Here is a 21,280-nt window from a genome sequence, read left to right as displayed (position 1 = left end):
CACCGACGTGCATATGCTTGAACGCGAGCTCGAGACGTCACGGCGGGAGGAAGAAGCGCTGGAGAAGCGGTTATTGCAAATCATGCAGCGCAACAGGCAGTGGCAGGATGAAGTTGCGAACGCTTTGAAACTCGATTTCCAGCATCCTGCCGGTGGTCAGGAACACGCGCACTGTTGCCCTCACCATCATCATCAGCACCATGTTCAGCATTTGGCTGAAGGGGATATGTATACCTCCGAGTCGGATGTTCTGGATGATGATGCAGACGATGAAGGATATGAAGATGCGATGGATCACCAAGGGTCTGAGGACGACGGCGATTTTGATGATGTGGACGAGCAGGGCCAACCGGTGTATTCGGAAGAGGAAGCTGTGGGTGGGAGTTGAGGAGTGGAAGATGTTAAGGGGGGCGATCGTCTGGAAAGTCAACGGAGCACCGCTGTGCGGCGTCGTAGGTAGTCACGCCCTTTCTGTACTCTGTCAGTATTCGTCCCTCGAGCCGTTGTTGCAAAAGTACCCCGGAAAAGGTGAATAATCGGAACATGTTCACTTTGGCACCATGTTCTCGTCTTTGGGATGTTGGGTACCGCACCCCCAATACAACGTCTCCTTAGTGAATGGGATTTCCGGTCACCATCTGGGCATGAAAGGCAGTGTGATAATGGAGTACGCTTGTGTCTGGTCATAGAGCCTGCTTGGCGTTTTGTTCTTTTGTCGCAGATCCGAATGTAAAGCTGCGCGGCGCTTTCCAACGGCCCAACGCGAAATGGGCGCGTAGCGGAGAGCGACGTCCATGTCCAGATTATTTACAGTATGCAATTCAATATGGGGCGCCTCTTGACGCGCCCGACCTCCTTCTCGCGCTCGTGTCAAACTGCCCACGCCTTCCCCTCGTCCTTCCGTTCTTGGACCCATCCCACACCGGACCTCGGACACTTTCGGCGAGTTCCTGTACTTCGCGGCTGTCCACTCTCTTCTGCTCCAGACCACTCAGGTCTGCTTCTTCGTTTGCGCTTAACTCTGTAACTGAGAAGGCGTCTGCACATTGTGAAAAGCACTCTCTATCTGAAGCAAGCAAGGTATGTCTGTCCAACCTTCATGGCGAACGACTGCCGCGAAAATTCCCCCTCACCGTCTACGTTCTTCGTGAAGCCTCAAGCTCGTCTTCATATCGTCGTCCGTTGAGTACGCGAACGTATTGTGGAGTTTTCTTAGTCACGGGTATACCAGAGAGAAATCATGGTAAGTGGAAGACAATGTTTTCCTTCGGCCGAACAATTCCTGCGAGAAAACTCCCGCTGTTGCCTGTGAAGCGAACGGCACTTGAAGGAGCTACTCGTGGGAGTGTTGCTTGCCGGCTGTTTATCCTTATGAAGTCTCTAACGCCGCAATATTTTATTCCGTGCATCGTAGCGTCCTTCTCCAACCGGGTCTCGTACTGGGCAGCAACACGGACACTCGACGAGCGCGCGAAGCGAGTCTCAACAACCACCGCAGCAGCAAGCATCTCTTTCAGGGTCGCCACAACAGCAGCAAAACAGCTCAGAACTGGATGAAGAGCGTACGACTCTGCAGGCGTTTCGGGCGCGGGTGGCGACCAACCGGCAACACGCTGCTGAGGAGCGTCTGCGTCGTGTCAACAGGGTCCTGCGCCGCGCAGAAGTCTCACGGGTGGCGAATGCGTTGAAGAAGCGGCTCGAATACGCAAAGCTCAAAGTGAGGCATGGGTGGCAACAAAAAACGTTCGACGAAGTCAAAGCGCTGTATATGGAGTTATGTGAGAAGCGGGAAGCTGAGGCTGTTGCCGCACGAGCCGCAGAAGCTCGGCAAGCTGCTCCACCTCCACCGCCTCCAATAGCCGAGGGAGAGGAAATCGACCCGTCCATGGCAGCGGCAGCCAATTGTCTGATAGGCATTTCTCATCAGAACGACCATCTGATTCACAGGAATGTATCGCCTGAGAAGCCACCGGCGAAACTCGCGTTCACTCCAATGCCTGCATCGTCTCGCCAATTCGCTCATCAGCATCCGTCACCTCCTGGCACAGAGGTGCAGAGCAACGGTAGTTCTGGTCAGAATCTGGGCAGCATCATGACTCAGAAGCTCCGAGAGGAGACCGATGCGTACTTTGCCAAGCTGGGCTTGCCCTCCCTCTCGGAATTCACGGCTCTGCACACTCAAAACAGCGCCGCCAACAGCGAACTGCCCCCAGCTGCGCCTTCTGACACCTCATCGTCGTTCAGAAGCAGTGCGCGTAAAGCAACCAGCGCGTACCACACCCATCATCACCATCCGTACTTCCCCTCTCCGGCACCGTCCCCGATAATATCACGCGTAACGTCCCCCACCAACCCGCAGTCTGCCACATCGCTAGCCACGGCACCCGAATCCTCCTCCTACAAGACTACAGGCGGGGTTAGGACTAAGCGAATCAAGCTGACGGCACCACGAGCCCCCTCGTCGGCGGGGTTCGACACGAGATCTCAGTCGTTCCAGTCGACGGACATGCAAGTGGACCCGGACGCCGAGCAAGGAGCGCTGCTGCTCATGATGATGCAGCGCCAGCACTGATTTTGGGTGATTTGCTGGCCATTTTCCTCTCCCCGTCCTCTCGGTATCTTTGCTCTCAAAAAGTTAAACCCACGCACATTTTCTCATGTCTTTCCCCCCATTATTTTCCATTGACGGCTTTGGCCTTGATGGAGGGATTTTTCCACCTGTACTCCGGTCGATCCCCCCCTCCTCGATTTTGAAATTCTTCCCCACTCTGCGATATTACTTGAGAAGTCGCACTGATACTGGCAACATTTGTTCAAATACATTATGTGCCCACCTTTTTCCAAAATTCAGAGTGAGAAGATGGCTTGTGGCCTGTGTGCCGTCTCGAAGAGGGGCAAGGTTTCGGTTCGGTCAGCACTTTAGGCAAAATGGATTGCTCACGAAGCACGAAACTTCTTTACAAACTTCCCAACTTAGCAGACACTTTAACGGTTAAACGCAGAATGGACCAAGAAAATATGATATTGAGACGTGAAGCGATCTGCAAATGGGACGTGAGGCGGTATTATATGTACAAAATGCCCAACTTGTAGGGTATTTAATATGATATGGGAAGAAGAGGGGATGCAGTTCGCGGACTAAGTTTCCCCACTGCGTCGAGATATGCAACCTTCGGATCTCCCCCTCACTAACAGCACATACAGAAACAATCCATACACTCATCCACCGCACAGCAACAACACAGGGCCGCCAAACACGCTGTCAGACACCCGTCGTTCCCTCTCCGCTGCTGCTGGTAGTACACAGGCTGTTGTTGGTAGCCTGGTTGGGCATAGTAGCCTTGTGGTTGTTGGTTGACGTAGCCTTGCTGCTGGTAACCGCCGCCGTAGCCGCCGTAGCCTTGTTGGCTGTATGCGGGACGAGAGGGTTGGGAGCCCATAGTTTGTAGATGGTGGGGTTACTTGGGCTTAAAGTGTTGGTTTTGACGTCGATCGTATGTAGGATGTGCGCAAGGAAGGAGGCTTGCCTTCCGTGCGTATCGATAGGAGGTCGATTGAAGTGTTTATTAGGCTTTCGCTTTGCCGTTTGAAGTTGAGCGAGTAGGAGGTTCAGCTGTTTCGCGAGATCACTTTGAAGTTTGTGTTTGTGAAGTCGAGAGGAAGGTCCCACGGCACCGCTCGCCCTTATATATCCGGCTTATTACTCTTCCGCCAAGTACATACGGCTTAGAAAAACGAGGGGCATTCCAAGCATATGGCGGTGATGCCTGTGTGGGGGGGCATGGGGGGCAGGCGAAAGGCACGCAAATGCGCCGTCATCTCCAATGCAAGCGCCTTGCAGGCTTGGCTGTGAATAATTCACACCTGGTTCACCGTTCAAGCCAAGACCAAAACGCGGCTGTGCGTGACAGCGCCCGTCATTCCGGGGGGCATGAGGTCATCATCGCTGCCATCGCCTCGTGTTCCAAATGACTCACCAAGAGCGCGTCGCTTCCATAATTGAATAACGGGACTAAATCCCGTCATGTGACTTTGCGTGAGTGTTCAAGTTTATTTTTGCTCGCAACTGCCCCAATTCGCATCGCATCCATCCATCCATCGTTTGGAACCAACGTGACGGCCGCATATACGCTTAAACAAGCTATCACGACATCCATCCATCCATCATGTCTTTGTCCACCGCTGAGGCTGCGTGCGTCTACGCCGCTCTTATCCTCCACGACGATGGTGTTGAGATCACGGTACGTATCGATTTGTGCGGATGGATGGTTAGGGGTTAAAGTGGGACATGTGGAATTGCGGATGGCTTGGTGGTCGAACGCGGAACAGGACAGCTTCGGAGGTGGATAGGTAGAGGGGACTGGCGAGGCGGGCATGGCAGGACCGGACGACACACATAGCCGGGACAAGGGTCCTTACGACGTCGGTTTCGTGGAATTCACCAGCTGCGGTTTCTGGGTTGGATATGTGGGACCCATGGCGGCGACGGCTTTGCGTGCAACGCAAGGGGCAAAGGCAAACGAAGCTTGGTGGAGATTGACGCTATCTGGATATTGACGTGGTGTCTTGAAACACAGGCTTGCTATGGAAATATGAACCTTTTGCTCATATACTAAAATACTCACTGTCTCCTAATCAATAGGCCGAGAAGATCAACTCCTTGATCGGCGCTGCCGGTGTCGACGTCGAGCCCATCTGGGCCTCCCTGTTCGCCAAGGCTCTCGCTGGCAAGGACGTCGGTGACTTCTTGTTCAACGTCGGATCTGCTGGTAAGCTCACAATTTCTTGCGTTCCCATTACTCTGCGACACAGTCACTTACAATTCTTTCTACTTTCTTTAGGACCCGCTGCTCCCGCTGCTGGAGGTGCCGCTGCCGGTGGTGCCGCTGCCCCCGCTGAGGCCAAGAAGGAGGAGAAGAAGGAGGAGAAGGAGGAATCCGACGACGACATGGGCTTCGGTCTCTTCGATTAAGCTGTTGTATATTGTTTCCATACATAATACACATCGCACGTCTCTTCGGTCGCAATTTCTCGAACCTCTCGATTTGGTTAGAGTTCCTACTGTGGGCGGTTTCATTGCTGTTTTGAAGCACGGTCCATCCGTGGAACCAAGGAGGGCGATGGAATGTTGTTCTCCGGGAGATCATAGCAATGTGCTGATTGGGAAGTGGACACCGGCATTTTGGACTGTCGATGCTTCTCAGCCAGTCGTGGTGCCGAGAACTTCCCCTCTGAAGCATTTGGGTCTTTGCTGGGTGCATGGGGTAGGGGTACTTCATGTATCCGACAAGGCAATCTCACAGTGCTCAACAGCATGCAGATTATGGCCAACGGTTGAGAAGCAGATCAGAACTCCGTTTATCCATGTTTATGTTCGACCGCCCCTCGTTTCCCTTAGCATCGAAGGCTTGCAAATGCCGCACTCTAAGAATCGGGGCAAAAACTCTGCATGGAGGCCAACAGTGAATCAGGACATTATAAGGCGGTCCCAGTGCAAATGCCCGCCCAAGCAGCGTGGCTGCGAGTCGGTGTGTCAATACTCACATCAGAGCCAGCATCAGAGCTATCCCAGCCGACGTTGCGACGCGTTTGTGATGTGATGAAGCGGCGAAGCATTGCGCACCGCTTCACATTCCGGTGATCTCCAACTCCCTCCCCGGCTGACCGAGATTGTCATAACCACTTCACATCAGGCACTCGCCGGAGATACACTGCCTAGGAACGCCCGACGAACGCAGCGTCAGCCTGTCACAAATAAAGCGCCGTCATCGTCATGTCCTCTGGAAAGGATTTCGTCCATGGCGTCCTAGCGCCTTTGGTGGCCACCATAGCTTCGCCGGAGGCGGACGCCCTCGCAAAGCTGAATGGTTTGCACTCTATAGCGGAGCTTCTCCGACCTTTCGGGGATAGAGTGGGACAAGGTACTTATGCAGTTGCGAGCAGCCGCGGCTTTGTCCGAGGCATCATGGTCCCAAGAGGACAGTGCGTGCTGCCTCATGTGACGGACATTCCACTGAAATGCCAATATTCCTTCGTGTCAAGCCCAGGTGTACGATGTCCAGATGCATGCCTATATGGTTGACCGCTTCCAAGTGCGCTTCAGGGACATCAGGCAACTCGAGTCGTATGGAAGTGATGTTATCCACAGAACTGTTCTGGCATACCTACGCGACCGGGGGAAGGACAAACCGTCGTTGCCTGTCCTGAGGGATAAAGATGATGTTCCGCCAAATGGTTTGCATCGCTTTCGTTTGCGAGCAGGATCTCGGGAGCGTGCTCTAATCGGTCGTCAAACATAGGCAAGGTTGCGGAGCTTACTCCATGGTACACGGACTATCGGAACTGCGTATGTAAATATACTGGGATTTCGGAACATGAGACCTTCAATCATCCAGTGGCATGTATGTTTTTTGAAGCTTGAAAATGTACCGCACCCATCGACGTAAACCAACACTTTGAAGAATGTCTTTATAGATCTTTGCGTTGTGTCGACGACAAACCCCGATCCGATAGCAGCCGCCCAGCAGCTTGTTGGAGAGATTCAATCAATGCACGTCACGGAGAGACCTTACTTGGACCCTGCGATACCCAAGTACTTCCTTCTGCTTCACGATAGCTTTCTGGCACCTCACGTTAAGTAAGAGAACGTGCGTTTGCGATGAATGGTCGATGCAGATTGGGTTTCTAACGCCTCTGTCGCAGCGCAGAGGCAGTCTTATTACGACTGAAGAACTTTGCGCCAAACTCATTTCTCGCCCGCATCAACTCGATCCCACACTCCCCAGTCTCTCTGACAGAACTGCATCCTAGCGAGACACCACCGGCGCGAGCGGTTCCAGATATCTGGACAGGAACCGATGCCGAATTCCAGAAGATATTGGAGCAATTGGAGATTGCGGCGCGGAGGACCTCGATGGCATCTGTCGCATCGGGAAAGGATTCCCTCATGTCGCCGATCACAGACGAAGGATTTCCGATATATAAAGAGAGAAACGAGCAACAACCAGCTACGGCCGGTGGGTTACCGACTCCAGGACATGAGGCCACCGCAGATATCCCCTTTTTCCCGCCCGCTGGCTTCTTGACCCAGGAGGATGTCAACGCACTGGACATGTTCACGAGGTCCCTGGTGACGCAAAAACTGATCAAGCATATGGAGGCGTGCATGCAGCAGTGGAACGAGCAGGTGGCCGCCAACCGGAGGACGCTTACAGGGCGGCTGAATCGACTTGGCATGAAGTATTTCGGCGGCAGTGGGAAAGCGCAGGGCACCTCCCCCGTGCCAGTCACCGACAAGACTGGGACGATGATGTTCCCACATAATGCCCCGGAGATGGTTATGCGCCGGTTGGCAGACTTTGCGTTTATGCTTCGAGACTACCGCCTTGCTTTTCAAACCTACGACTTAGTGCGGAAAGACTTCCAGAACAATGATAAACTTCTGAAATATCATGCAGGGACCCAAGAACTGTTGGGCCTTACGTCGGCCATCTCGGAGGGGGTTGGGAAGGGTTCCCTGGAAACGTATCTAGACGCTGCCGTGGCTGGCTACACGGACAGCAATGCTTCACTGTACTCTACGCGAGCAGCTATGCTTCATTACGAAATTCTGGCGCAGAAAGGACTGATCCGCGATGCAGCGCCGTTGCTGATCAGGATGACTGGCGAGGATTCGGATCTTCGGAGTGCATTATTTCTGGAACAGGCGGCTATGTTGTTCTTGCAAGTGCAGCCGCCCATGGTTCGGAAGTACGCATTCCATCTCATTCTCGCCGGACATCGCTTCAGCAAATGCGGGCAGCGGATACACGCGTTCCGATGCTACAATGGGGCGAGAGCAGTATATAACGAGCGCGACTGGGCACTTGTGGAGGATCATATCAATTTCACGCTCGGCCGTCAAAGCTTCCATTTGGGTGACTTTCAATCCGCCGTAGGCTTCTTCCTCAAGTTGCTCAGAGCGAGCCGGCAATCGCAGATGCAACAGAGCGCCTACCTGCGGGAGTTCCTCTACCTATATGGCTACGCAGCTAAGGCATCCGAGCAGAACGTCAAAAACCTGCCGGCTCTACCTATTCCGATCATCGACCTTTGGTCCACGAATGTGTCCTTGCTCGAGGCGCACTCCGGGCAACCTAAACAGGTTGCAAACATGGACGAGACGTGGGAAACGATGGAAAACGAGCTTTTTGAGGATGGGTTTAAGAAGAGTGGTCTGCTACAGCCTACGCTCTCGCTTGCTAACAAAGGGAAAACAACATGTGCTGTTGGAGGTCAGTTTCCTCGTCGCAGCTCTCGTGGACCTGTGATTCCTTGATCTTATGCATCTCCATCGCGACACAGAACCGGTTTTTGTGACGTTCGAAGTGCGGAACCCCATGGATATCCCAATACAGATCAACAATGTTCATCTCGAATGTAGCTTCGGCGGAGGTCCTCCAATCGTTAGCGATTTGCGGTGGATCGCGGATAGCCAGTCGCCTCTTAAGGTTGAGCATCCCCAGTATGACGTCGAGAATATACCTGAAGTAGCCCTTGGTGATCGGGAGAAGAAACAGGTATACTTTTGCTGGGCTCCTGTCTTCATGAGAGTGGGCGGAACTTACACTCTCATTCCCGTCTCAGGTGCAGTTGCGCATCTTTCCCAAACAGGAAGGCGAGATCAGGATCCTAGGGATCCGCTACACCCTCTGCGGCGTCGTCCCCACCACACGCGAGTTCCCTGCGAAAGGAAAGGGTGGCAAGGACGTGGTCTCGCAGCTCTCGCTCACCGTGACCTCACCTATGCCAGTCTTGGACGTCATATTCCACTCCTTCCCGACTGCAATTCTATCGGGGCAAGTATCCCAGGTGGTTCTGGAGATCAACAACAAGGGGAACCGCGGGTTGAGGAATCTGCAGCTCAAGACCAGTCATCCGAGTTTCTTTTCCGTTGGCAACAATGATGGATTGGACGCTCCCGTTTACGGTATGGGAGCGTTATGAGAACTGCGCCGTACGGCTTGCGGCGCTTACCATATTGTTCTATAGGGCAAGTCGATGCGGAAACCGCAGGGATGTTCCAGGAGACTATGAAGTGCCCGAACCTCCTTTTCAACCTTGGAACGACTCCCTTCCAATTACCCATCAAAGAGGGCCAACCCAACGATGAGGAGCGCGTGCTGGGCGCGGGCATGACCACAATAATCCCCTTGTGGATACGCGGCGATAAAGTTGGGAAGCAGAACTTCCGCTTCTTGTTTGGATATCAGTCTGAGGTGAGCTGACGGATGCCAGTAGGCCGCTTGCTTAGCACTGTACTAACAAGCATTCATGTCCATTAGGACAAGCGTGATAAAACCAGTTATCGGACACTACGATACAGTGTTTCGGCGAATGTGCTGCCATCCTTAAGGATCAATGCTTTCACAAGGCCGAGCGGAAAAACGCTGGACGAGTTCATTCTCGGCATTGAGGTATGCGCATCCTCTCGTATAGGAACTTACGTTTCGCTCCTTCGCTCACGAAAATTTGTCCCAGATCGAAAATCTCAGGACAGAGGGCGACTTGGTTTTGAGGCAGCTATCCTCCATAAGTCCCACCTGGGCAATCCACCCGATTGCCAGCAGGTATGTATAAACAATGGCTCATTCGAATGGACCTGAGTACAATAGCGTTAAAAGCATCATCAGTCAGGATTCAGCGGAATCCTTCCGAGTAGGCTCTCAGCAAGTGGCCTTCAAGTACTATCGTTTCAAGCGGGCGTCCTCAGCACCAGTGGACCATGCCAGCATTCCAGAGATCTTAACATTGCGCGCCATAGAACGATTGCTGCTGAATGAGACGTCTATCAAGCTGAACGCACCTGATCTGGATCTATACGTGTCAAGCTTGGGACTGGTGCGTAAAATGTTCATCCGTAGCAAGATTGCACCTCGTCTTACTAAATCACCAGCAGTCGGGAACGGCTGTCTCATGCAATACAATACCTTTCCGAGGCCTAACGGCAAACTCTCGCCTCCAATGGCGGCTCACTTATCTCCAATCCCTCTACCCAGGGTTGACACCTAAACAGCTACGCGAGCTGTTCACGTTCTACTTCACCGATGACGTCGACCTGTCCTTGGTGTGGAGCTTACCCGATGGGAGAATCAGCGGACACCAGTATGTGATGGGCATCAACCTGGGCATGCAAGCGCCGTTGCAAGGACTGCAAGCGGGCCTGGAGCCATTGGCTACGGCGGCTAAGGCTGCTGCTGGGAAGGCACTGTTCGAGACCACTGTGAGAGAGAAGCGGGCGTTGATCACAAGTTTACTGAAATCACGGGGGAGGGATAATGGGCCGATGAGAGTTATTCTGAAGGCTGGGTCTGAATTCCAGCACGATTTTGACTCGGGGTAAGTGCGATTATACTTTGAGCCGCATCTACTTTGGTACCTTCACTGACCAGCGCACTGCGCCCGCTCGATCATCAGAGTCTGCATCGTGCCAATCTCAGTCGAACTGCGCAACACATCATGGGCAAACGCCGCCAACTACCATCTTCGCATCGCCGCAGACCTCGACACCAACGTCGACTCCAAGGGGGACCAGAGCAAACCAGAGCCAGGCCGCGAGATCGACCAATCTGGACGGTACTTCATCGGTTCCACATCTATTTCGGGAAGCTTGAAACCCGAAGAGGAGACCACGCTGACGTTCAACGCCTGTTTCGGGCAACCCGGCGTTTACGATGTCAACAAGTGGCATTTGAATGTGTCGATAGAGCCTCTGACTGCCAAGCGGAACGAGGGGGTGGAGGGGACAGACAGTAAAGCGACGTCGTATGTACAGACGCCGAGTTTACCGCATTGGGTCACGGTTCTTGGCAGGTAGTATATATGCAAATGGCGTGGCATCTTGGCATCTGAATCGTACATCATGTAAATACTGCGGCATCATGCCTCCCCACCTATGAGCTTGAATCTCTTCGCCTCCGGGTTACTGTTGGATGCTACACAAAAGAGAAAACGATGGCTTGCGACCTTCACATTTTATTGATGCTTCTTTGAGTCGGGTGATCGTTGTATGTGACATTTATATGATTCTAGTTACAACACCGTTCTCCGTACGACAGGAGGGGCCGGCCGTACACAGGAAGGACTAAGGCGTTTCGGTCGAGTATAGTACAGCCTTCATTTTCTGCACGCTTATGCGGATCCCTTCAAGTGCTCAGCGTACGCAGACTCGTCCATTAGGGCGTCCACCTCTGCCTTGTCGCTCAACTTGATCTTTGCGATCCATCCTGCAAGAATGGAAAGATATCGTATTAGCAAGGATGCTGATACTACCTGCCCAGCTCCACTCCTCCTTCCTCCATCACCACGATTTGTCTGAACAGAACTCCTCTCGTAAACCCACCTTTCTCGAAAGGACTAGAGTTGATCAACGCCGAGTCGTCGCTCAACGCCTCGTTCACCTCGACAACCTCCCCGGAAACGGGAGCGTAGACATCACTGGCCGCCTTCACACTCTCGACAGCGCTCAGCTGCTCCTTCTTCTCCACGTTGGTGCCAACGTCGGGAATCTCGACAAAGACAACCTCTCCGAGCGCCTTCGCGGCGTAATCGGTGATGCCAACCGTGCCGATGCCGTTGCTGTCCACGCTAACCCACTCGTGTTCTGGGGTGTATTTTCGTGCTGCACGGTCAAGAGATAGGGAACTGTTACGGGAAATGTTGGTGCAGGTCATCGGCAAGCCTGCGGCAGTCTTTGTGCCATAATCTCCGCCAAAAGCTCTGTCTCGCGCTCGCTTTGCTCGACACTCACTTGCATATCCACGGAGAGACAAAATTCCAGGCGCTGTCGCCCTCCGAGCGGAAGCGCGGATAGCGCAAGTTGGGCGCACGAGCGTACGGGTCGAGGCGAGGATTGCTCGGTTGAACATTGTTGGCCTGTGAAGATTAACGAACGGGGACATGCAAAAGCAGGTAAGAACCTCGGCAACGGAAGGCAGCATCGGCTACCAGGCTACCAAGCTGGACACGCTGCAAACGAAAGCACTGCAAACTTACCAGGTGGAAGGTGGAGGGATGCAGAAAGCGGGGTTGACTGTGTGAATGCGAAGCTTGCCAAACCGTTCAGGAAATCAACTCCCCAAAAACGCGCGCGGCCTCGTGAACACCACGAACTCCTGACCTCGCCTTCGACACGTCTTCCTTGCTCCTCAGTGAGGACAGATACAAATATCAATGTATACTATACATGGCCCCCTATCTAACTTCGCGACTATTACTGCTCAGTAGATGGCGGATATTCCTATCTAAATGGTACTATAGTGAAGACGTCCATCAGCAGACTTCCGAGTACGAAGTTCGGCGAAGCAGACGCGGACGACGGGGTCTAAATATCGCCGTTCCTCACTTCTTTAAGTTCGAGCGCTTCGGGAAGACGTAGTCTTTGGGTCCATTTGCGTCGACCCGTACACCGATGTAAGACGGGAACCGAGGGACTCCGTCATTTGTCAACTCTTGAAAGCGATAGGTCACGATATCTCCAATCTTCGGTGGATTCCGCCGTTGCGCGTCGGCGAGTCCAGTTCCAACCTTGAACCTCTTCCCAGATTCCATGACGCACTGTAACGCTCCGCATACGCCTTTGTGCTTGCCGTTTCCAGGCTCGTATCCAGTGACTTCAGCTTCAGCATCGTAGAATGATTTGATCTTCAAGAGGGTTGGGCTTCGTTTCCCCTCGTATAAGCTCTGCGACTTCCGCAACATCAGCCCTTCGCCGCCCTTCTCTTCCACTTCCTTCAGCCGCTTCAGCAGGTGTGTTTTTCCGGTACACTTCTCTTGCTCGACCAGATGTACATGCACCGCAGGATTTGCGCGGAAGAAACTTGCGATATCTTCCAATCGACGTTCAAACTGTTTCGTTGTCAGCGATGGCGCGTCAAATACGTGGAATTTCAGGGTGTGCCACAATTTGGAGTCGATGGTCTTCACGACGCTGACTGTTTGGGAGAACTTTCCCCGTCCGCAGAAAAGCTCTCCGTCCAATGACATGTTCGTAGGCATCGCTGTATAAGAAGTAGTAGTGTCAATCAAGAGTGGATTTGCCAACGGATAGCGCCAAGTGTCTGACCATCAATGAACCAATCCGGAGCTGTGAAAGGATTTCCAAGCCGACTGACAAACTGGCGCCTAACCGGATCCCACAATGCTCTGACTCCATCGAGCTTCTCCGACACCCACCAGCCGGTAGGGTCGGGACCTTTTCGCGGAGCGTGAAAGCGTTATGAGTTCTCGTTCCAGTCGAACTCTTTCAAGCACAAAGCAGGGCATACCTGACACCTGGTCCCAGCTATTGGCCAAGATAAGCGCTGGTGCGATGGCTTTCGCCTTTTTCGCTGCAGGACCAGCTGCAGCGCCAGCGTTCCCGCGCTTCCGTTTCGCATCAGTGCTTTTGCCATCCGACGAAGCAGATGCGTTGACTTGCCCACATCTTGCGGACTCGTATGCGTCACCCAGGACTTCCTTGAGATGTTTACAGCTTCTCGCTATGGTACATTGGCAACGTTAAAAGATCGCTCCGGAAATGAGAAAGCGGAAGGTTCAACGAACCGTTGATAGGGACCCCTCCTTGATTTCTCCAGGCCGGGCAAGTGCAATAGTAATGATCACCCGTTCGCTTGATCTTGTACACGGCAGAGCTGGATTTGGAAGCGCAATCGACGGTGTCACCATCCTTTAGGAGCTTCTTTGGGGCCACGCCGTTGATAAAGTCCAAGTCTTTGTCTTTACTTTCATCCTCTTCATCGTCATCATCCGGCTTGTGGTCTTCTGGTGGAGTTTGCCCGGCTGCCGTTCGCTCCTCACCCTCCTCGTTCACTTCAACTACGTCTTCAGGTGCTGTATCCCCATCGATAGCAATGTCCCCGAGTGCATCGCCACCATTCTCCTCCTCGCCGTCCTTGCCGACGCCGACGCCGGGGCTGTTGTCGTTGTCGTTGTCTTCCTCATCACCGACCGTCGAGACTCTTCCAACGCCGACGTCTGAGTCGCCGTCCGTTTCGAACTCGGCATCGGCTTCCGAGTCTGGGTGGATGAAGTCGGCAAGGTGCTGTGGGTTGCGCCTATAGCACTTGTCCCAGTACTTGCATCTTGTAGCCTGTTTGTTCTTGGTAGTTGCTGACATCGTGTTATAGGTGCTAGAAGTACTGTACAGTATGTTGAAGAACGGAGGAGACGGAGGAAAGTGGGCCGCTGTCAAGTTTTGCAGTTTGTGGCGTGCTTGTTCATTTACGTTTGCCGACTCGCCCGTCACGCGTACAGTCTGTTGCCATAAAGCAGGTCGCGCCTGAAATTAAGTCACTGTCCTCGCGGCTGATCATGGTCCCGACTCCCTAATCACGGTATTAGGACCCCTAATCTAAAACTCGATCTGGGTTCCTAATCACGGTATTGGGACCTCTAATCTAAACTAGATCTCGGTTCCTAATATTTTGTAAGTCCCCCGTTTGCGGCAATGACAGCGGCCATGCGTCCAGGCATTGAACCAATAAGTCTCTCTAAAAGAACATCCATTGTCTGCCAGACATTCTGCATAATCCCGTTCAGCGTTGCGAAGTTCAGCAAGCTCGTCTGCTGAGGGTTGATACTTAACTGGTCTGCTCCTGGGTTTTGTTGACTTGAATGCGTTGGGGTCGTCGCAATTTGCATTCTGGAACCTCCTCAGGGTTCTCTGAACGGTTCTGCAGGCACGGACTCTTGCTCTGCAATCTCTCTGGGTGTCTTGCCAGCGTTGCTCAACGCAACAATGGCTGCCCTCTTTTGGGGGTCAGGGGTTTCGGCATTGTCGGTGTGGGAATGGGGAAGATGATCTCGCAATTGCGGCACTGTGAAGGGCTGTCCAGTGTGTCCGAAGCACCCGGCTAGGGGCCGACTGCGCACGGCCAGGCGCGACCTGCTTTATGGCAACAGACTGTACAGTACCACGACAAAAGTTTTCGGAACGCACGCGTTTCAATCATAAACAATTAGAAAAATCGCTTACCGAAGCGCTTTAATTGACAACCACACATACTGGACTTTAGCGCATGGGAGTGATACGGTTGGATTGCCCGGAAGCAGGAGCGTATTCAACCTACATAGTACTGAAGTCTGTAAACTGTCTGGTTGTCAAGTTATTGTCCGTTGAAGTCGGAAGAGCCGTCCTCCCATAATTGATTTTCGGGTCCAATTAGAGAAAAAACTCAAACCAATCTTCCGCATGGTATCCTGCCCAAACCAACTTGACAAAGCGCATGCCCAGTTATAAGGAAAACAAGCGGATCAACATGAAGCTTATATTCGTCTCTATGGGCGGATTTAAGTTTAGAGCATAATTGTGGACTTTACCCAGTAGCAAAAGAAGACGGATTTTCTAATTGTTTATAATTGAAACGCGTGCATTCCGAAAACTTTTGTCGTGGTATTGTACATATGCAGTTCTACCCTCGGCTGCTCGGCCTCCCAGGACGATGCAATTGAGTCTGGTGCGCCTCGTTGCGCTGTCCTTCGCTCAACGCACCGCCCAAACCTGCACAGAACCAGCCTTCGTGTTGCCCTCCCCGGAAGATGCCTTGAATGAAAAGAAGGCTGTGGCTGCCCCGGACCCGACTGGACTCTGGCGCTCGTACTCAACACACCCCTTGCTAACACACATCCGGCTGCTCTGTAAGATCCTGTAATATCAGCTGCCGATACTCCGCCATGATATCGCCAAGATCGGGGTGCCGAAGAATGTGAGAACTTTCCAGTTGTTTCACTTCTTTCTGTATGTACAAAGGCATGCATAAGACCATGGATCCCTGGTGTAAGAAGTGCGTCGAACTGTTCCACGAGTGGCAGTCAAACATCACATAATCACCCTCGGCAGAACAAACTCTAATCGCTGCTCCATATTAGCTGAATTTCCCTTCTCGACAGCGCGCGGCTGCTGGAGAGGGTACCTCCGCATATAGCCAACCGGCAAACTATCCAGATGCTGTATGGAACACTCCAGCGCTTTGTCGAATTACTGTACAGTAGAGGGTATTTATATCGTGTGCTACGCGTCTTGACTAGCAACTCCTATACATATGGCCTCGGTATTGCACTGCATACGTACGACCAGACTATCTAGGTCATTCCCATGCCCTGTTGAGGATGTTCTGGTTCGTTGGCTCTTCTTATGGTGGTTGAACTTGTGGCGATGGGGATACTGGTCCGGTTTGATTGTTGTGGACGCCTTTCGCGGGGTGCTTGTCAGGGTGCTTGTCGGACAAGCGGCATCCGGACAAGCCAGAGGGAGACGCGGGTCTTGGTCCGCTTTTTTCCCACGCTGCCCGAGATCATCTTCGCATCCGAAGTCGGCTGCTTTCTCAAATATACACCAACGTCAAGCCAACGTACTTTCCTCAGAACTACCCGAGCCTGAAGCACCGAAGTGCCTTCACAAGACGAAGAAGAAAGATGTCGGACAGTGAAGACTGGGACGTTTCCCGGCCGAAGGTGAGTGTCTGGCCTGGGAAATAGACATCCGGTCCTATTTCCTGCCCCTCTTTGGTATAGGTCATGGCGAAGAAGCTTGCTGAACAAGCTGCTCTGAAGGTTGCGAAAGCGAAAGCGACCAAGATCGTCAAACCCAAGGCTGCCAAAGCAATCAAAAGCAAAGCCGTTTTGAAGGAGAGAGCCGGGGACAATGCCGTGGGAAGCGAGGCAGGCGTCGAGGGCTCGTCAAGCACACGTCTACCGGCGGTTTCAAAGGCAAAGACCGTCGATGAGGTATAGTGGTTTCCTGCTTCCTTGTCACGGGCTTGCATATCTCACCCGCGCAACACCAGATATATCAAAAGAAAACGCAACTGGAGCATATCCTTATTCGTCCGGATACCTACATAGGCTCTGTTGAAGCACAAACTTCTGCGATGTGGGTGTATGAGAACGAGAAGTTTGTGTGGAGGAACGTGACGTACGTCCCTGGATTGTACAAAATCTTTGATGAAATCATCGTGAACGGTAAATCCCAATGATATCGTTTTCTAACCCATTGGAAGCTCTTTACTTACATCACTGTCTCATGTAGCTGCCGATAACAAAGTATGACGTGGAATATGCTTGCCACTGATGTCCCGCAAGCTGATGTACTCTCTTAGGTTCGCGATTCCACCATGGATACCATTCGAGTGACGATCAGCAGGGAAAACAACACGATCTCTGTGTACAATAATGGCCGCGGAATCCCCGTCGAAATGCATTCCAAGGAGAAGGTTTACGTTCCGGAGTTAATCTTTGGCCATTTGCTAACGTCCTCCAACTACGACGACAACGAGAAAAAGACAACTGGTGGAAGGAACGGTTATGGGGCGAAGCTCTGCAACATCTTCAGTACCGAGTTTATCGTGGAGACTGCTGATTCGGTCACAGGCCGCAAGTTTGTACAGGTGCGACAGAGGGCGTTGACGCAGCTAGATTGTGAAGTCATCGCGATTGACATACTGGTGCAGGTCCATTCCGACAACATGAGCAAGAAAGGAGAACCCAAGATTACCAGTAATCCAAAGGGAGAGAATTACACCCGTATCACTTTCAAACCCGATCTGGCCAAGTTCGGTATGATCGCCATTGACGACGACTTCGAAGCCCTCGTCAAGAAGCGTACTCTTGACATGGCAGGATGCGTGCGCGGTGTCAAGGTCTTTCTGAACGACACTCGAGTTAAGGTCAAAGACTTCAAAGACTATGCCGAGATGTACATCGCTAGCGCCACCTCCGAGGGAGCTGCTCCCAAGCCGAATGTTATATACGAAAGGGTCAACGATCGATGGGAGATCGCCTTCACAGTGAGCGACGGCCAATTCCAGCAAGTCAGCTTCGTTAATTCCATCTGCACCACGAAAGGAGGCACTCACGTCAACCACGTTGCCGATCAACTGGTGACATCTTTGATTGAGGCGGTCAAGAAGAAGGACAAGAAGGGAGTACCGCTGAAACCCTTCCAAGCGAAAAATCATCTCTGGGTTTTCGTCAATTGTAGCATCGAAAACCCTGCGTTTGACTCTCAAACGAAAGAAAACATGACCTTGCGACAGAGTGCTTTCGGGTCGAAATGTGGGGTAACTGACGACTTCATGAAGAAAGGTAAGGCCTCCGGATCTTAGTCGCATTTGAGTCGCGGTAACTAACGCCATGCATTTCCAGTGATGAAATCCGGCGTCGTGGAGAACATTCTGAGTTTTGCACGTTTCAAGCAGGATCAGCTCCTGAAGAAGACTGACGGCGCAAAGCGAACGCGAATCACTGGTCTCGCTAAGCTAGACGATGCGAACAATGCTGGCACCAAAAACGGGAGCAAATGCACATTGATTCTCACAGAAGGAGATTCGGCCAAATCCCTTGCCGTGGCTGGTCTTTCGGTCATTGGTCGCGACAATTTTGGAGTTTTCCCGCTTCGCGGGAAGCTTCTGAATGTACGCGAAGCGTCTCACTCCCAGATCACGGCGAACGCGGAAATAAATGCTATCAAGCAAATCATGGGTCTTCAACACGGCAAGCAGTATACAACGGTAGACAGTCTTCGATACGGCCATCTTATGATCATGACGGATCAGGTGCGTGACTGGTGGGAACAGCTGGTTTCTCTCTGGTTCCAACTGATGTATTTTCGTCGTCTCAGGATCATGATGGTTCACACATCAAAGGCCTCATCATCAACTTGATCGACCATTTCTGGCCTACCCTGTTGAAGATTCCCGGGTTCCTTCTCGAGTTCATCACGCCAATTATCAAGGTCACGAAGGGAACGGGCCCGAACAAGAAGGAGCAGACTTTCTTCACCATCCCAGAATATGAGGAATGGAAGGAGGATAATCAGAATGGGAAGGGATGGACCATCAAGTACTACAAGGTATCTATCGACCCCGAACGTCAGAAAGCTAGAGGAAGGTTCTCATATTTGTGCATTGCAATAGGGTTTGGGAACCAGCACGACCGAGGATTGCAAGAAGTACTTCTCGACCATGCAGCGCCATCTGAAGCCGTTCAGCCCCATTCAAGATGAAGAGCGGGCTCTTGTGGACATGGCCTTCAGCAAGAAGAAAGCGGATGATCGCAAAGAATGGTTGCGCGAATTTGAGGTGGATTTCCCAAGATGTTGATTGTACTTTCGAACCATGTGCTTACTGGACCTCGCGATTGTAGCCGGGAACATACATGGATCATGACCAAGCTCAAATTCCGATCACCGACTTTATCAATCGCGAGCTCATTCTTTTCTCCATGGCCGATAACGCACGCTCAATCCCCAGCGCGGTGGATGGATTGAAGCCAGGGCAACGGAAGACCTTGTTCTCCTGCTTCAAACGCAAACTGAAAGGAGAAATCAAAGTGGCGCAATTGGCTGGTTATGTTTCTGAGCATTCGGCATACCACCACGGTGAAGCCAGTCTGGCCTCTACTATCGTTGGTCTCGCGCAGAACTTTGTCGGCAGCAACAATTTACCGCTGTTGGAACCTCTGGGACAATTCGGAACGAGGCTTCAAGGAGGAAAAGATGCCGCCAGCGCCCGTTACATTTTCACCGCTCTTACTCCACTGACGAGAGCATTGTATCACCCTTCGGATGACGCATTGCTGTCATACCAGAATGAGGATGGGCAGATGATCGAGCCTGAATGGTATCTCCCTATCTTACCTATGCTCCTTCTCAACGGTGGCGAAGGCATCGGGACGGGATGGTCCACCTCCATTCCCAACTACAACCCCCGCGATATTGTCGACAACATATTCCGGATGATGGACGATCGTGAGCTGATTGATATGCAACCCTGGTACCGCGGTTTCCGAGGAACCATCGAATCCATCGGCAAGGACAAGTTCCGAGTCACTGGCTGCATCGAAAAGATCGATGACACTACCGTCGAGATCACGGAACTTCCCATTCGCTGCTGGACTCAGTCATACAAAGAAGACCTCGAGGCCTGGTTGACTGGCACCGAGAAGCAGGCAGCGTGGATTAAGGATTACAGAGAGTACCACACCGAGGCAGCGGTTAAGTTCATTGTCACGATGTCCGAAGAACAGATGGCCCTGGCGGAGAAGGAGGGTTTGGAGAAACGCTTCAAGTTGATAAGCAGCATCTCGACTTCGAACTTGGTTTGCTTCGATCAGCAAGGCAGGATCCGCAAATACGACACCATCGAGGAAATCTTTAGGGAGTTTTACCATCTCCGAAGGGAGTTCTATCAAAAACGAAAGGCACACATACTGGACGAACTGAACTACGAGCTCACAAAGTTGGACAACAAGGTCCGATTCGTTCTTGAAATCATTGCCGGGAAATTGGTCGTGCAGAACAAGAAGAAGGATGCGTTACTCAAGGAGCTCCAAACCCGTGACTACAAGCCTTTCTTCAAGAGGGAGAAGGGCACTCCTGCTGGTGAGGATGAGGCGGAAGAGACCGAAGTTGATACCAAAGATCACGGTTTCGACTACTTACTCAGCATGCCGATCTGGAATTTAACTATGGAGAAGGTAAGCTACCCTTCGATTGGTTAAATGAACGACAGCATCCTAACATGAGACATGGACAGGTTGAAAGCTTGAAGAAACAACAAAATGAGAAGAACTTAGAAGTTACAGTGTTGACTGGAAAGTCGGTTAACGACCTTTGGAAAACTGATTTGGACGCGTTCCTGGCCCAGTGGGATGTAAGCACTCTGAGATTTGATGAGCCCTACATGTACGCGTTGGAACTGAACTGGATTTTAGCACTTTGAAATGACGCTGGCGAAAAGCGACGCTACGCAGCCTGTAAACGGGACCACTGTTGGACAGCCTAAGAGGAAGCCTGTTGTGAAACAAACCGCCTTGAAGTTGAAGAAAGAAGCAGATATGAGCGATGACGACGAAGATGCCGATTTTGCACCATCAGCTAAAGGTATAACTGGTTCCACAATGCGATACGTAGAGAGCTCTATTGAATTTTCCTCGCTACTTCATTGCTAGCTCCTGCAGACGCAGCAAAGCCAAAGGCTAAACCTGTCGCAAAACCAAGAGCCGCAGCAAAGCCTAGGGCGACGGCCGCAACCCCGAAGGCGTCTACGTCGTCCATCGTGAGCTCGCCATCCAGCATTGACAGACTCACGCAAGGCTTGTCTGCCATCGACTTGACGAAGAGCCCCGGAGCAGTAAAGAAACGCGTGCTGAAGGGCAAGAAAACCGCCGTCGCAGGGCCCGCACCGACTGAGAAGAAACCGCTGAGGTCCGAAGCACCAGCGAACGCCACAGAAGACGCATCTCC

General features: G+C 52.2%; 7 protein-coding genes across 7 annotated transcripts; 4 read left to right on the top strand and 3 right to left on the bottom strand.

The window, feature by feature from the left end:
• Positions 1 to 860: 860 nt before the first annotated feature.
• EV422DRAFT_620933 (uncharacterized protein) lies at positions 861 to 2,918 on the top strand. Its single transcript, XM_053074118.1, has 3 exons — positions 861 to 1,080; positions 1,154 to 1,243; positions 1,415 to 2,918. Exons 2-3 carry the CDS (start codon positions 1,241 to 1,243, stop codon positions 2,570 to 2,572), a joined length of 1,161 nt encoding a protein of 386 aa, XP_052924496.1. The 5' UTR covers positions 861 to 1,080; positions 1,154 to 1,240; the 3' UTR covers positions 2,573 to 2,918.
• Positions 2,905 to 3,858, bottom strand: EV422DRAFT_533723 (uncharacterized protein). The gene has a single exon (XM_053070618.1). The coding sequence runs from the start codon at positions 3,438 to 3,440 to the stop codon at positions 3,189 to 3,191; it is 252 nt and encodes an 83-aa protein (XP_052924495.1). The 5' UTR covers positions 3,441 to 3,858; the 3' UTR covers positions 2,905 to 3,188.
• Positions 3,859 to 4,080: 222 nt separating this feature from the next.
• EV422DRAFT_533721 (60s acidic ribosomal protein-domain-containing protein) lies at positions 4,081 to 5,027 on the top strand. Its single transcript, XM_053070617.1, has 3 exons — positions 4,081 to 4,241; positions 4,643 to 4,769; positions 4,842 to 5,027. The coding sequence occupies exons 1-3, from the start codon at positions 4,167 to 4,169 to the stop codon at positions 4,970 to 4,972; spliced, it is 333 nt and encodes a 110-aa protein (XP_052924494.1). The 5' UTR covers positions 4,081 to 4,166; the 3' UTR covers positions 4,973 to 5,027.
• A 585-nt stretch (positions 5,028 to 5,612) lies between these two features.
• Positions 5,613 to 11,019, top strand: EV422DRAFT_533717 (ER-golgi trafficking TRAPP I complex 85 kDa subunit-domain-containing protein). The gene is made up of 13 exons (XM_053070616.1): positions 5,613 to 5,921; positions 6,043 to 6,234; positions 6,300 to 6,401; positions 6,475 to 6,637; positions 6,703 to 8,273; positions 8,344 to 8,558; positions 8,626 to 8,968; positions 9,031 to 9,257; positions 9,324 to 9,455; positions 9,520 to 9,608; positions 9,672 to 9,879; positions 9,935 to 10,377; positions 10,456 to 11,019. The coding sequence occupies exons 1-13, from the start codon at positions 5,774 to 5,776 to the stop codon at positions 10,853 to 10,855; spliced, it is 4,233 nt and encodes a 1,410-aa protein (XP_052924493.1). The 5' UTR covers positions 5,613 to 5,773; the 3' UTR covers positions 10,856 to 11,019.
• EV422DRAFT_533716 (glycine cleavage H-protein-domain-containing protein) lies at positions 11,020 to 12,055 on the bottom strand. Its single transcript, XM_053070615.1, has 3 exons — positions 11,789 to 12,055; positions 11,381 to 11,659; positions 11,020 to 11,264 (listed from the first exon to the last, which is right to left on the bottom strand). Exons 1-3 carry the CDS (start codon positions 11,976 to 11,978, stop codon positions 11,170 to 11,172), a joined length of 564 nt encoding a protein of 187 aa, XP_052924492.1. The 5' UTR covers positions 11,979 to 12,055; the 3' UTR covers positions 11,020 to 11,169.
• A 347-nt stretch (positions 12,056 to 12,402) lies between these two features.
• EV422DRAFT_558398 (uncharacterized protein) lies at positions 12,403 to 14,251 on the bottom strand (the record flags this gene model as incomplete). Its single annotated transcript, XM_053071926.1, has 4 exons — positions 13,582 to 14,251; positions 13,305 to 13,517; positions 13,103 to 13,231; positions 12,403 to 13,037 (listed from the first exon to the last, which is right to left on the bottom strand). Coding segments are annotated over exons 1-4 (1,551 nt in total), but the record flags the coding sequence as incomplete, so codon positions are not given.
• A 2,303-nt stretch (positions 14,252 to 16,554) lies between these two features.
• On the top strand, positions 16,555 to 21,226 carry EV422DRAFT_550949 (DNA topoisomerase; the record flags this gene model as incomplete). Its single annotated transcript, XM_053071799.1, has 12 exons — positions 16,555 to 16,764; positions 16,824 to 16,991; positions 17,136 to 17,423; positions 17,487 to 18,120; positions 18,181 to 18,590; positions 18,656 to 18,886; positions 18,951 to 19,115; positions 19,180 to 20,511; positions 20,571 to 20,687; positions 20,788 to 20,943; positions 21,053 to 21,085; positions 21,119 to 21,226. The coding sequence occupies 12 exons, from the start codon at positions 16,555 to 16,557 to the stop codon at positions 21,224 to 21,226; spliced, it is 3,852 nt and encodes a 1,283-aa protein (XP_052924490.1).
• Positions 21,227 to 21,280: the final 54 nt, after the last annotated feature.

Source organism: Fimicolochytrium jonesii, assembly GCF_025526975.1.
Source record: "Fimicolochytrium jonesii strain JEL569 chromosome Unknown EV422scaffold_16, whole genome shotgun sequence".
NCBI classification, from domain to species: domain Eukaryota; kingdom Fungi; phylum Chytridiomycota; class Chytridiomycetes; order Spizellomycetales; family Powellomycetaceae; genus Fimicolochytrium; species Fimicolochytrium jonesii.
Note: the sequence above shows the minus strand (reverse complement) of the source record. Positions and strands in the feature narration are given on the sequence as shown.

Excerpts from the sequence above, each read along its gene's own strand:
- EV422DRAFT_533723 (XM_053070618.1), bottom strand. The coding sequence starts at position 3,440 with ATGGGCTCCCAACCCTCTCGTCCCGCATACAGCCAACAAGGCTACGGC.
- EV422DRAFT_533721 (XM_053070617.1), top strand. The coding sequence starts at position 4,167 with ATGTCTTTGTCCACCGCTGAGGCTGCGTGCGTCTACGCCGCTCTTATC. Across the intron at positions 4,242-4,642 it reads ACGATGGTGTTGAGATCACG|GCCGAGAAGATCAACTCCTT; the intron begins GTACGTATCGAT and ends CCTAATCAATAG. Across the intron at positions 4,770-4,841 it reads GTTCAACGTCGGATCTGCTG|GACCCGCTGCTCCCGCTGCT; the intron begins GTAAGCTCACAA and ends TACTTTCTTTAG.
- EV422DRAFT_533717 (XM_053070616.1), top strand. The coding sequence starts at position 5,774 with ATGTCCTCTGGAAAGGATTTCGTCCATGGCGTCCTAGCGCCTTTGGTG. Across the intron at positions 6,235-6,299 it reads AGATGATGTTCCGCCAAATG|GCAAGGTTGCGGAGCTTACT; the intron begins GTTTGCATCGCT and ends CGTCAAACATAG. Across the intron at positions 8,969-9,030 it reads ATTGGACGCTCCCGTTTACG|GGCAAGTCGATGCGGAAACC; the intron begins GTATGGGAGCGT and ends ATTGTTCTATAG.
- EV422DRAFT_533716 (XM_053070615.1), bottom strand. The coding sequence starts at position 11,978 with ATGCTGCCTTCCGTTGCCGAGGTTCTTACCTGCTTTTGCATGTCCCCG. Across the intron at positions 11,660-11,788 it reads GTCTCTCCGTGGATATGCAA|CACGAAAATACACCCCAGAA; the intron begins GTGAGTGTCGAG and ends TTGACCGTGCAG. Across the intron at positions 11,265-11,380 it reads CTCTAGTCCTTTCGAGAAAG|GATGGATCGCAAAGATCAAG; the intron begins GTGGGTTTACGA and ends CCATTCTTGCAG.